At 43.3% G+C, this 13,558-nt stretch overlaps 2 protein-coding genes across 4 annotated transcripts; one reads left to right on the top strand and one right to left on the bottom strand.

The window, feature by feature from the left end:
- The first annotated feature begins 5,126 nt into the window (after nucleotides 1-5,126).
- Nucleotides 5,127-8,156, top strand: LOC106812320 (zinc finger SWIM domain-containing protein 7-like). Of its 3 annotated transcripts, none has more exons than XM_014816161.1 (7): nucleotides 5,127-5,169; nucleotides 5,746-5,904; nucleotides 6,351-6,372; nucleotides 6,645-6,747; nucleotides 7,176-7,254; nucleotides 7,428-7,453; nucleotides 7,714-8,156. In XM_014816161.1, the coding sequence occupies exons 2-7, from the start codon at nucleotides 5,841-5,843 to the stop codon at nucleotides 7,819-7,821; spliced, it is 402 nt and encodes a 133-aa protein (XP_014671647.1). In that variant the 5' UTR covers nucleotides 5,127-5,169; nucleotides 5,746-5,840; the 3' UTR covers nucleotides 7,822-8,156. The 3 variants fall into 3 exon arrangements, with proteins under 3 accessions (XP_014671647.1, XP_014671648.1, XP_014671649.1); XM_014816162.1 differs by lacking the exon at nucleotides 5,127-5,169 and adding an exon at nucleotides 5,442-5,524; XM_014816163.1 differs by lacking the exon at nucleotides 5,127-5,169 and adding an exon at nucleotides 5,599-5,617.
- Nucleotides 8,157-8,945: 789 nt separating this feature from the next.
- LOC106812321 (protein FAM183B-like) lies at nucleotides 8,946-11,192 on the bottom strand. The gene is made up of 4 exons (XM_014816164.1): nucleotides 10,813-11,192; nucleotides 10,286-10,345; nucleotides 10,026-10,129; nucleotides 8,946-9,461 (listed from the first exon to the last, which is right to left on the bottom strand). Exons 1-4 carry the CDS (start codon nucleotides 10,937-10,939, stop codon nucleotides 9,348-9,350), a joined length of 405 nt encoding a protein of 134 aa, XP_014671650.1. The 5' UTR covers nucleotides 10,940-11,192; the 3' UTR covers nucleotides 8,946-9,347.
- Between the last annotated feature and the right edge of the window lie 2,366 nt (nucleotides 11,193-13,558).

Below are 13,558 nucleotides of genomic sequence, written 5' to 3'. Positions count from 1 at the left end.
TTTGCGAGCTTTTTGTTTTATTTGTGACTTCAGGGCCGGCGGACCGGACCAATAATTTTTCCGATCATTATTTTTTTCAAGCACACATTTTCGTTATGCACAGGCCCGATCTACAATTATTGCAATCCCGACCATATAATGATCTGAAATCACATATAGTTTATGTATACACGCATATATTATACTACTACATGACGTTGTTTTTATGTTTATAAACATTGACGTCATATGCGCACATGCGCAGTTTAACGGTTGGCAGCAAGCAGATGCGTGATATTGTTCGATACAAGCACACGCACGCACGCACGCACGTGTACGTACGCACGCACGTGTACGTACACACGCACGCACACGCTCATGCACGCACGTGTACGTGCACACGCACGCACGCACGCACGTCTACGTGCACATGCATGCACGCACGTGTACGTGAACACGCACGCACTCACACCCGCACGCAGGCACGCACGTGTACGTTCACACGCACGCACGCACGCACGTGTACCGGCACACGCGCGCACACACGCACGCACGTGTACGTGCACACACTCGCACGCACGCACGCATGCACGCACCTGTAAGTTCACACGCACGCACGCACGCACGCACGCACGTGTACGTGCACACGCAACGACGCACGTGCTAAGCTGCACACGCACGCCGACGCAATGCACGTGTACGCCACGCACGAATAGCACGTGTAACGTACACACGCCACGGCACGTGTTACTTGATACGCCACGCACGTGTACGCGCACGCAACGCACGATATTACGTGGCACACGCCCACACACGCACGTACACACGCACGCACGCATGCATGCACAGCAGAGTGTACGCTGCACACGCACGCCACGCACGTCTTACCTGTACACACACGCACGCCTACGCTACCAACGCACTCGATGCATACACGTGTACCCAGTGGCGTACGCAAGGGGGGGGGGGGGGGTTAGGGCGGCTTAAAACACCCCTTATGCCCTCTGTCCAACAAACATTTTTAAAAAAGAAAAGAAGAGCCGAGAGGAGAAAAGGGAGAGCAGCGCGAGAGAGAGAGAGCAGAAAGAGATGAGATGTGTGTGCAGTGAGAGGAAAGAGAGAAAGAATGGAAAAGGTAAAGAGAGAACAGCAGAAGGCCCTATTATCCTGTTATAAGTTCGTATTTGTAAACACCCCCTCCCGAGCTGTAAGAACAAGGTTAGCCTATAACGCCAGGTAAGGCGAGTGTTGTCAATTAAATGAGCATAGAGAACCCCAAAAGGCGATCTGCTGGCATGCTCGCCGAATCGCGATGTCGTTACTATAAGTATCTTCGCTCTCATACTGTAATCCATACTGTTTAATCAGGGAATTTTGTAATGTGTTGCTCTCGTGGACAACTTGTGGCTGAAGTGTGCCGGCAAGCCACCAGACAAACAACAACAAAGCGAAGAGCGCGGGTGACCCGCAACAAAGGAAATTTTTTGGGTCGCGCCTTATTAGCCAATAAATGATGTGAGTACAAGGAATGTATGATGACAAATTTTTTCTTTCTGCCAAAAATCCATTCGATATTTTAATTGAACAACAACAAGTAAAATATTATAATACCAGAAAAAATGGCAAGGAAATGCGGTATTTTTAGCGTTATTTTCATTTTTCTTCAAACATGAGGGGGGGTCCCCTCGCAGCCACCCGCGTCCCCGCTCGCTCCGCTTGCACGCTACGCGCCTGCCACTACGCTATGCCGGCTGCCGCTATGCGCAGCGCTCCGCCATCACTAACCGGCCCCGTTAAATCCCGGGGAGGCGGGGATGCATCCCCCCGCTCTTGAACAAATATTCTCCTGAGATTTCAAAAAAGAAGAAAAAAATGCAAAGAAGGGAGGTGGTACAGAGGATCCCGATTTACCAGGACAGGCTTTTTTATCAGCGTGGGTTTTAGTCCTTAACAGTTCAATGAGCTGCCACACAGTCGGCAGATTCGTATAGATCTTGGGCAGAATTGGATCCACGCAACACATATTATGTTCATAGACTTGATTTTGTTACATCGCTAATTTCAGAAACTTTCACCGATTTTACTGCATCTACTCTAGGCTATCAAACGAGCTTATTCTATAATAGCTAGTGTAGGCCTATTCACGTTTTTGTCGACTGCTCCTGTAGTGTACGTAGTATGGATAAAGTAAACTTGGATTGTCACTAAAACAAACACACACAGCACAAACACGCACACCTCTTCTCTCTCTCTCTCTCTCAGCGCACGCTACCAGCGCACGCACCGCCACCGCCTGCGCACCTCGGCCTGCGCACGCGACGGCACCACACACACACACACACAACACACACACCACACACACACACACATGCACAGCGCACAGCACAATCACGCACAACTCTCTCTCTCCTCTCTCTCTCTCTCTCTCTCCTCTCACACACACACACACACACACACACACGACACACACACACACGCGCCCCCCGTGGCGCGCGCTGCGCGCACACACCTCTATGTTTCTCTGCGCGCCTCTTTACTTTCTCTCTCTCTCTCTCTCTCTTCTCTCTCATCTCTCTCTCCTCTCTCTCTCTGCTCTCATAACCTCATAAGTGATAGATATCTTCCAAAAGTCCTGGAGACTATAACGAAGATGGTGAGAAACGTGGATCAAGTCGTAGATACCTCACTGTCGGATCGCAGCGCGAAAAAGCTTTGTGAATTTGCTATTTACCAAAGGAATGAAGGCACGTGAATTCCAATAACCGAATCACAGAGACAAAGAACGGCTAAACTTAAAGGATCCTTAGAACGTTTGTCACATGCCGAAACAGTGATCGACGCTCAGATGAGCGCGGTGCAGCGACAGGCTTTCATTAAAGCCAGAAGGAATGCCCAATTTTCAATCTCACCACTGATAATATTTTACTAGAAAGTTATGAGTTTGATGTGAGGAAATGCGGACACGAAAGGGAGGCATTCAAGACGAGCCAGGACAACATCATACTATCATCATAGCTTTCTGGAGTACTCACTATGACTTCGCTCACGAGCTTTTATGGCTGAATGGTGTCTAATCTAGAGCTAGTTCTTGAAGTCTATAGGGGCTACCAGGCTGGCGAAGCACTAGTTCTAATATGCCTAGATACCATAGTTTTGACACTAGAGGTGAATTGGCTATCTCGGTTTTAGAGGTGCGTCAAAGCTAGAGATGATCGGTCCGTATGACATCCGAAGATCGGCGACGCTTTCTTAACAAATGTAGTCAATGTGTGGCCAATTCAGCGAAAGATCGTTACTAATAATAACACCCAAATATTAGTAGTAGGGGTAAGAGATAGATATTTACGATACAACGATAAGTAAAATCCAAGGGCTAATTTGCGAGCGAGTATGGCGAAGAATTTTACATTTTTTTTCTGCCAAATTGAATTGACATACTCCCATGACTGTTTGCCCACTCTCCAGTACAAGTAAGGACCCTCTGCGAGGGCTACACTGGTCACTCTATTGTAGATTGGATGCGGTACCAAGTACGCGTCGTCAGCACAAGAGTGCCTGAAATGAGAAGTAGAAGGGTCAGTTCTCGCGCCAACAATTCTCTCTCTCTCTCTCTCTCTCTCTCTCGCTCCCTCTCTCTCTCTCTCTCTCTCTCTCTCTCTCTCTCTCTCTCTCTCTCTCTCTCTCTCTCTCTCTCTCTCTCTCTCTCTCTCTCTCTCCTCTCTGTCACACTACACAACACAAAACACGCACACCCCTTCTCTCCTCACACACACACACACCACACACCACACACACACACACACACACACACACACAACATACACACACACACACACACACACACACACACACACACACACACACACACACACACACGCGCACGCACGCACGCACGCACGCACGCACACCTCTCTCTCTCTGACACATACACACTCCCTACGCAAAGGTTTACGTAAATTTTAGCTTGATGAATCGCACCTAAAATGGCCTCGCTTGCGTACGGCGAAATCGTACGCAAAATTTACTAAATAACTGCCGTTGATAAATCGCAACTGAGCAAACGTCGATTGCGTACGCACACAAGATTTACGCAAAATATTTTGCGTACGCAGCTTGATGAATCATGAATCTAACCCCCGGAACCCACCCGTCAGTGCAAGCGCACACGGTATCAGAGTCTACAGTTTCCAGGGGCGTGTACAGGGGGGTCCAGGGGGTCCGGACCCCCCCCCTGCTCGCGCAGAAAACGCATCTGAGGAGTGCTAATTTTCAAAAATTCCCGCAGAGAGCCCCCCAGACCCCTTCGCGTGCTCCTAACACCCCCTTTCGAAAATCCTGCGTACGCCACTGCGTGTAACTGCACACGCATGCCCGCACGTGTACGTGCACACGCATTAAATTTGACATGTAAATTGGCAGATGCCGAAATAATTAGGCCTATACTGAAGTATAAATATATATTTGTTTGAGTTTTGAAAAGTATTTTTAAGCTCTAAAAAGGCATCTTAGTGTCTTAAATTTTTTTAATTTCTTGGGGGAGGACCCCCAAACCCCCTTTGACGAGGGACCCCCCCCCCTAGAACTCGCCTGCGGCAGCGATCCGCGGGCTATAGTACTAGAGCTAGCAATCTGTTATTGATGCTAAATGGCCTGACCAATGTTTATTTGTTTCCGCCGGCCCTGGACTTGATTGGTTTGCTTCTTTCTCCAAAAAGCGATGATAGATCGAAAGGCAGACATTAGTCTCCCCATGGTCTGACAGGCTTGTCGAGCTAGTGTTCATCCTTATACTACTGTAATATATGACATATTACAGGTTTAATGCCTGTAGCGTTTATCCCACTGCTACACCAATACACATTACACTGGCATCATATATATGCACACCGCGCGACACACACACACACAACACACACACACACGCACGCACGCACGCCCCGCACGCGACCGCACGCACTTTTGGCACGCACGCACGACACGCAGACGCACGCACGCACACGCACCCGCACCACGCACGACGCACGACACGCCACACACACACACACACACACACACACACACACAGAGTGAGACGCGCGCGCACGTATGTTGTACTTGTAATGTCAAAAAGATTATTTTGTAAAAGATTACCGAGAGAGGGCGCTACGCGGCGATATTAAATTGTAGTAAAACTGTCGCTATGCATAAACGGTACGTCAGCTATTGTTATTATTTTGGTAATATTTACTAGATTAACGGTAAAATTGCAGATTTATACGAACTTATATAGATCGGCAGTAGTTGTAGAGTAGGTGGTGGCAGCGTAGATAAGCAGTACCTTGTATTTTTCAGTCACAATGACACAATGTTTGCACTGTTCTGTCACTGTATCATCATCATGCCGCCTACGTTTACCGTATATTGCCATTTTATTGGTATATTGTTGACGTTTATTCTAGCCCTAGGGGCCACTAGATCTTGCTAATTAACTCTTCCTTAGTTCCTATACCCTTAGCTTCGCTGTGGCGGAGCCAGGGACAACACGGGGAGATGCGGATACGGCACGGTAACGAATTGTGGAGCAATGGAAGCTATTGCTATTCACTATTCATTGCTCCATAATGCAGAGGGATTGAGGTTGTAGAGGTAGAGCTAGGAGGTAGGTAAGGAGGTTTACCTATATGCAGCCCTTCACTCTGTCACATGTGCCCGTGGCAGAGTAAAGGACTGCGTAGCCTAGAGATACGTAGCATATCAACAGATAGCAGTAATCATGTTATTATATAGGGTCAGAAACCAGCTTCCCTGGACACAAAGAAGTCATGCAGTAGAGGAAGAAGACGGGTCATGCAGCGACGATTGACCGTATTCGCACACTCATAATGGAAGATGTGGTGGACCAGCTACTACAGGAAGTGGCTAAATGCTTCCAGAAGTATTCTACGTGTACGTCCTGTGGTCGATATTAGTTGTTTGAGCCAAGTTTCTTCATAAATCCTTACCTTGACTAATGCGATGATTTCAACAACCACTCTGTTGCAATTTACTGCAAGTTATTCTGATAGTTACTAGGATTCCTCTGATGGAGATGTGCAACTTAAATCTCCAGCAGGGAACAGCTTGAAAAATGCAGCGGACTGGTTATCAAAAAACATAGTGCGAATAAACAGAGATTTATCGCAACTATTAATTGACCTACAAAATCGGGTGATATTTCCTGATGTGGTTGTTATAGCTAGGTCATATTAGTCAGAGATTCACGTATTAGTCAGTCTTTATTGCACATGTTACACAGTTGCATAGTCACAGATCAGTTATGTATCAGTAGGGACATTTAATTGTTCACTGTTTCCCATCTTGTATGCTTATGTTATAACTTATTTCTATTTCAGTGACAGATGAGGTCCTGTCTGGGTAAGATAGTTTTAGAATAGTCTAAACATTCTTATCTAATGGTTATATCGATGGCTAACCAAGACAAAAAAGGAATAGTGAAGATAACATAATTATTTTGTTACGATTGGGAAAACGATTAAGCGAACATAAATCACACTCGACAGTTATTAATGGCTATAGATATACTTTCGCAGGTTAGGGTGGTAACGGTATTATATCAAGGCCTGGGAATCGTGACGTTAATGAAGATTTAGCAATGATTAATGGTGTGCTAATGTGGTTTCTCCTAGATTAGCGTTCGTATTTCAAGGAACTCTGCTGCCAGCCCTGAGTCTTGTGGATAGCAAAAGTGTCACGCGCCTTGTGTCTCCCAGTTCCAGGTGTCTGTACGAGGTAAGTGATGCCTATTCTTTACACGTGCCGGCTGTAAAAACCAACCAAATCTAGATAGTGCCCAGAGGTCCTCTGTAATGCCATGTCTCTGTTAGTCACCAGAGGATCCCATTATACTCTATACTTATGAGTTTTGTTCTCATTGTGTGCATTAAATATCTGTTTCGCTTGTAAGGTCATCCTAAAATTATTCAATGTCTCACAGTCTGCAAGGTCACGTGCAAAAATCGGTCAAAATATCCTAGCCAAATCAATCTATGCATGTACTACACGTGATCAAAACGCATATCTGCCCACCACTGAATCGCTCCTGAAATCTCGACCGAAAATTCAGAATGCGGAAATTTTACGAGAACAGTCGTTCAGTCAGTGTTTGGGAGAGAATAGTGTAATACTTGCATCTGTAAGCAACTGCAGACATATCGCAGGTGCGTGGGAGCTCCGGGAACGTATACATGTGCTTCGAGGGATTGAACTATTGCTGCTGTCCTTCTTACACCTACTCAGGTAAGTGCATTATGTTGTTGATATCATCAGGAGTGTATAATATAGAGACTCTATAAACGATATCTAATCCTCATGACGATTATGTCATTGTTTTAACATATGAACTCTATTTGTACAATTCATTGTTCTAACGTACAACAATTATAATGTGAAAATACTCGTTGATTTTTCAGTTCTTAAACGACGTGATAGTATGATGGTGAGTATCAACTTCCAATGCCACTACTTCCCCAATCTTCTTTTTTTGCAATTAAGAGTAAATTACAAGGTGATGAAAATGAATGGAAATGAATTCTTGTTAGTATGTCATCTGAATCAGACAGTTTTGTGATTGGGTAAAAGGTAGGTAATCATAGGAGGTCAGCCAAAGAATAACCTATGCCTGGGATAGTAAAGTTATGCAAATGAGGAGAGCCTTTGTCATCTCAGTTTCTATAATCTTGTATCTTTGCATTGCAGTGCAAACACATTTTGGCAGTAAGACTGAGTGAGGCAATGCAAACCTGCTGTACTGTAAATGTGCAAGACGATGACATAGCTACAATCATCATCAACATGGACACGTGACGACAAAATATCTGCCACCATCATGTAGGCTTGCAGACGACATGGCTGCTACCATCAACATCTATTGTGATGACGACACATCTGCCATCAACATCAACATTAGAACTGCAAATATGCACAGTCACAGGTTCAGCCCTGTTGTAATGGTAATTGTATTAATGTAGTAATGGTCAGGGCAGTCGTAGATTAAACCCTGTTGTACGGAAATGACATAAAGGAAATGAAATGTAAATACGCATTATATCTGAAGTAGATAATCGGGAAGGAGTGTGACTTCAATAAACAAGGGAAATTCGTCATTTACTAGCCTTAGAATACCTACGATTTACTATGCATAACTCAACCAACTTGAGCTCAAATCTTACACAGTACATTCGCCTAGCATCGTGCGAAATCGTTTCCTCGTATACACCCTCAATCCGGAGATACAGACTAAAACGTATGACACGATTCTCCATTCTGTTGCCAGCAAACTGAATGTATAAACCGCCTATTCTCCATTCTGTTGCCAGCAAACTGAATGTATAAACCGCCTAACTTCAAACAAAAGGCAGCTGTAAATAGGTAAAAGATTAGCTCGCCGAGTGTTGCGTCGATATCCAATCTCCCAGCGAGCCACACCGCATTGCCGAGGGGGCAAGAGTCGTTAGTAGCTGCCTTTTGTTTCAAGTTAGGCGGTTTATACATTCGGTTTGCTGGCAACAGAATGGATTATAATCGTGTCGTACGTTTTAGTCTGTATCTCCAGATTGCGGGTGTATACGAGGAAACGATTTCGCACGATGCTAGGCAAATATACTGTGTACGATTTGAGCTCAAGTTGGTTGATTTACGCGTAGTAAATTGTAGGTATTCTAAGGCTAGTAAATGACGAATTTCCCTTGTTTATTGAAGTCACACTCCTTCCCTATTATCTACTTCTGATTATATGTAAATAATTTATTACATTTATATATTTTATTATTTAGAATGCTCACAAAATGTTGTTTTGTTTAACAGTGTGGAAAAGTATATGGTATGAATGCAGTTAGTATTTTTAATGGTTTTGCTAAATAAATTTTAATACAATTTAATATAGTTTATTGTTCGTGTTTTCAAATATTACTCACTAGATGGCACCATGATGAACAGCACTGATTTATTTTTACGCGTACCATGCCAAACTGCATGCAGTGCCCCTTCGTACACTCAGGATACGAAGTGAAGCGAAGCTCTGAATTGAGCGTGAGCGAGAGAACCATCTGTTGTGGAGTTTGGTACTATGCATGTGTGAGTGTTCCTGCACTCACTACAAAGTAGCTCTACCCCCATAGAGTTCTGCCTTGGGGTTGTTGTGCGGGACAAGCCTATTGTACGGCTACATTAAAATGAGAGCAAATGTCTTGTTTATATTCTAGAAAATCTTTATAAAAGTGGAAGTGATGCCCATTTGATATGAATAATTGTTTCATAAGTAATTGTTAAAAGACATGACATATATTATACATTAGCAGTAATATTGAACATGTGCAATATGGGATATCACGTTATTGCATGTTTTCCGTTTGTTCCTTTATCCTCCACATAGCTGCACAATATTTTGTAACATCAGAGTTATGTCTTGGAAAATGGAGTCTTCGGTCAGTCCTGTCTGTGTCAATCTAATAGGGAAAAAAATTCAACATTAACATTTATTTAGTTACAAATTATGTACACAAGATTATTCGTCTAATATAAATTTGAATTACTGGAAAGCATCGCACAATGATCCAAGAAATTTATTAAAATCTTGCTTTATTCCACTCTCACTTTGTGACGCATAAACTGCATAAATTCTAAGATAAATTGTTATTGCTTCTACTGAATGCAGCAATGACAATGTAACCGTGAACACTACATAATGCACTGATACCCAATTCTCTGATTTTCTAATTACTACTACTAGAGTTCATAGGGTCTACGTTCCCCAGGGTACTATCGGAGGGTACCCGGGGTACGGTTCAATATATCGGAACGTACCCTGGTAACTATCTGATATAGTTAGGGTTAGGGAATAGGCGTAGGCAACTCCCTATAGACTCGTTAGTGGAGTAGGCGAGGTACGGTCCGGCATATTAGATAGTACCAGGGTACGTTCCGATATATCGAACCGTACCCAGGGTACCCTCCGATAGTACCCTGGGGGACATAGACCCTCTCAGCACTACTAGGGTATTTATCATTACCAATGGTTTCGTTGTCCAGCCAATTTCCTGAGCTTCAGTCTGAGGGTTACTATACTTCTTCACTGGTTCCTGATGTGCCCGCTCAATTGTCTCTAAAAAATTACCTGTGAAATCGAATGCAAAGTTAGAAAGCTGCATGGTATGTAAGGCCCTGCAGATATATAAATTACGAATAGAAGACAACGACTGATGGGCATAACAGTACACTGCAGATTTATAAGGATATAGCTAGGCTACCATCATGAAATGTAACAACTTACTATCTTCTTCGCCGTCAGCAGAGTCATGTGCAGAGTTCGGTTTTCCAGACAATGTGTACACTGAAATACACCAATGTTATTACCATATGTTGTTGTTTAATACTTTCACTGTTCACGATTTATATGGCTACTGAGACACTTTCGCCCCTTCACTCCCGCTACAAGCAGAGAGCGCAGTGGCTACACCGGTAGATACCATACACTACTAATACTATTACTACTAATTAAGCTACTACTAGAGTAGCACTACCACCAACGATAACACACGTGGAATGGTAATTTGCATCTAAATCGTAATTGCGTTTAATTACTCCTAATTGATTCACCATTCGCGTATATAACATGCAACAAAGAACATTATTTATTTAGAAGAGATACAGACTACACATGCGCCACTGACGACAGCATTTCCATATCATCGATTGCCGAGCTGCCTGCGTTCCCCTACTACCTACATTACGTTACTCTTTAGTACATTCTGACATTGTCATGGCATCGCATTCGCAGTCCAGCACTAGTCAACCTACGTTTCTTGAAGGGGTTCACGCTATAATTCGTGTAGAGCTTTTGATACTGCTGTTCTTTCTTGATCGTTTCACACAATATTGCGTTTTGGTGCACTATGTTGACACCCTCCTTCGTTGTAGATGCCATTTATCTACGAAACTTTCACTTTTCTATATCCTACCTCAACTGCGGCCATACGTACACAAACAGTGTAGCTAGGGTGACAGTGACACGTGACGACGATTCTTAGCCGCTCTGCTCCAAATAATGCACTGTTCATTTCTATTTTGAAGTATTATTTGCTTACTATACGTAATCCGTCTTTCCGTTCGTTCGTAAAAAAATGAAACTGGCACGTGACAACATTAATCATTAAATATTATTTGCAACAGGGAGCGGAGTGCCAGATAAACGCACTCACAAAAGGGACCGATGTGGATTGCGCTGTTAGTGCGTGGAAGTGGCAGTGCAATGCCGCGTATAATTTAATCTCAAACTATGACTAAATAGTAAATTGAAACTGGTTAAAATCCTAAGACTTGGCTAACAACTTCATTTACACGTGCGATCAAATAAAGAATGCCAAATTATCTATATTATAGTATACTATGCACACTATTTTCTCTATTCAGTAAATTTATGCAACACTTTACGGTAATTTGCGCAAAGAATTATGGGAAGTAGGCCTAGTACACGCCATTTTTTTCTGGAAGCAGTCGTAGGTGTTTGCGATGATGTGCCGCTTTATTTCGTTTTGTTTGGTTGCCTAACGCAAGGAGCATCATAAACGCAGGTCAGTAGCTCAGTTAGACTTCGTTAAGTATGCACGTAGAAGCGATTTCGACAGACAGTTGTGGAGAGCTTTGTAAACATCGTTTGATCTGTGGCCGTGGTTTCATTGACAGCGTTTGCCGCACGTTGATATTACTCCTGCTATGACCTACATTGCTCGTCGCTCGCCGGCGTATAGACTGTCACCAATTTTTACGCGCGATGTAATAACAGCGTACTTAAATGCCCAACCCTATATATACGCAGAAGTTATAACTTATAGTTATATTATAAATCAATCATTCAGTCACTGTCATGTTTATTATGGTTCGTCCACTAGGTAATTATAATAATAATATTAATAGTAATTGTGTAAATTAGGAGGTTTTACCATCAACGTAAAATTGCTATTCACAAAGGTAATTCGATTGCTAATAATCAATATAATATTCGTCAAATAACACGTTTTCAATTGCCGCCTTGCTGGTTGTTATTGTAATAGCTCCATTAGCTCCAGTAGTCAAATCATTGCAATCCTGGCTTGGGGAGAAAAAAATAGGAATTTTAATTAAGTTTGTCCTACCTATGCATTCAACCGTGTCTCATGAAGTCTTTGTGTTAGACTTTTATTACTTTTACTCCTCATAGAAGTTAGAAACAGCAACATCTGTGTTGACCCAGATAACGGTGAATTGTGAGTTATGACTATAACAATGTCAATGACACTATTAGAACTTTGTGTGTCAGACAGGTGTTAACCTCCTTGTTCTCAATCAGTGTTTTAACAGAGTATAGCTTTGTTTAAAAGTGCCCTCTAGCAGCTCATTATTACCAGTGATACATTATAATAATTACATACCCTATTAATGGCAATATTAAGTAACTAGCAGACTAATGCAAATATTAATTAGTATCAACTACTACTACTAGGTTGTTTTCTAATATGTACTATATTCAACTAGCAAGTTAGTTGCTAATATTAATTAGTGCTACTTAACACCACTGTATACTAAAAGTAATTGTTTTGAACTAGCGACAATGCACTAAATATGTAAAATAGTGTGAATAAGCAAGTGTATCTTATTGTTAATTGTAGTGACTATATACCCCCGATTACCCCGTCCCTAATTATATAATTGGTGTCGTACGTACTTTATTATTAATGTTTGCATGTTCGGCTTACTGAAATATTAAGTTGATAAGTTGCTATAATATGCAAATTGTCATTAGTCACGAATCACACTCCTTTTCTTTGATGTAAACGGCATTTATTCCCTGCTGAATTATCAACAAATTTAATACCATCATATAGAGGAATCATAGATAAGGCAACAGGCTTCTCTATGGTAGTTATCGAGTGGTGGGTCACGTGTGAATTTCCTTGTGGATATCTCTAAGAGCAGTTGATTGAGATTGGTAGAATTTGGTAGTAGAAGGAAGGTACAGAGATCAGGGGGGCTTGGCAGTTGTAGGGCAGTGTTACAATGTCAGGGTGGCTTGTGAGGGGTAGAAAGTTACGATGTCAGAGTGGCTTGGGAGGGTTTGGAGTGGCAGTGTTACAATGTCAGGGTGGCTTGGAAGGGGTTGGGGTGGGGGTGTTACAATGTCATGGTGGCATGGGAGGGGTTGGGGTTGGGGTGTTACAATGTCAGGGTGGCTTGGGAGGGGTTGGATTGGAAGTGTTACAATGTCAGGGTGGCTTGGGAGGGGTTGGGGGGGGGTGTTACAAGTCAGGGTGCGTTGGGAGGTGGGTGGGTGTTTACAATTCAGGGTGCTTGGCCGAGGAGGTTGGTCGGGGGGTGTTACAAATGCGGCGTGGCTTGGAGGGTTGCGGGGTGTTACAATGTTAGTGTGGCGTGGGAGGGATTGGGGTGGGGGTGTTACAATGTCCGGGTGGGTTGGGAGGGGTTGGGTTGTGGTGTTACAATGTCAGGGTGGCTTGGGAGGGGTAGAAGGTTACAATGTCTTTGTTTTTGGGGTGGTGGTGTTACAATG

The sequence above is a fragment of the Priapulus caudatus genome, unplaced genomic scaffold, assembly GCF_000485595.1.
Source record: "Priapulus caudatus unplaced genomic scaffold, Priapulus_caudatus-5.0.1 Scaffold634, whole genome shotgun sequence".
Taxonomy (NCBI): domain Eukaryota; kingdom Metazoa; phylum Priapulida; class Priapulimorpha; order Priapulimorphida; family Priapulidae; genus Priapulus; species Priapulus caudatus.
Note: the sequence above shows the minus strand (reverse complement) of the source record. Positions and strands in the feature narration are given on the sequence as shown.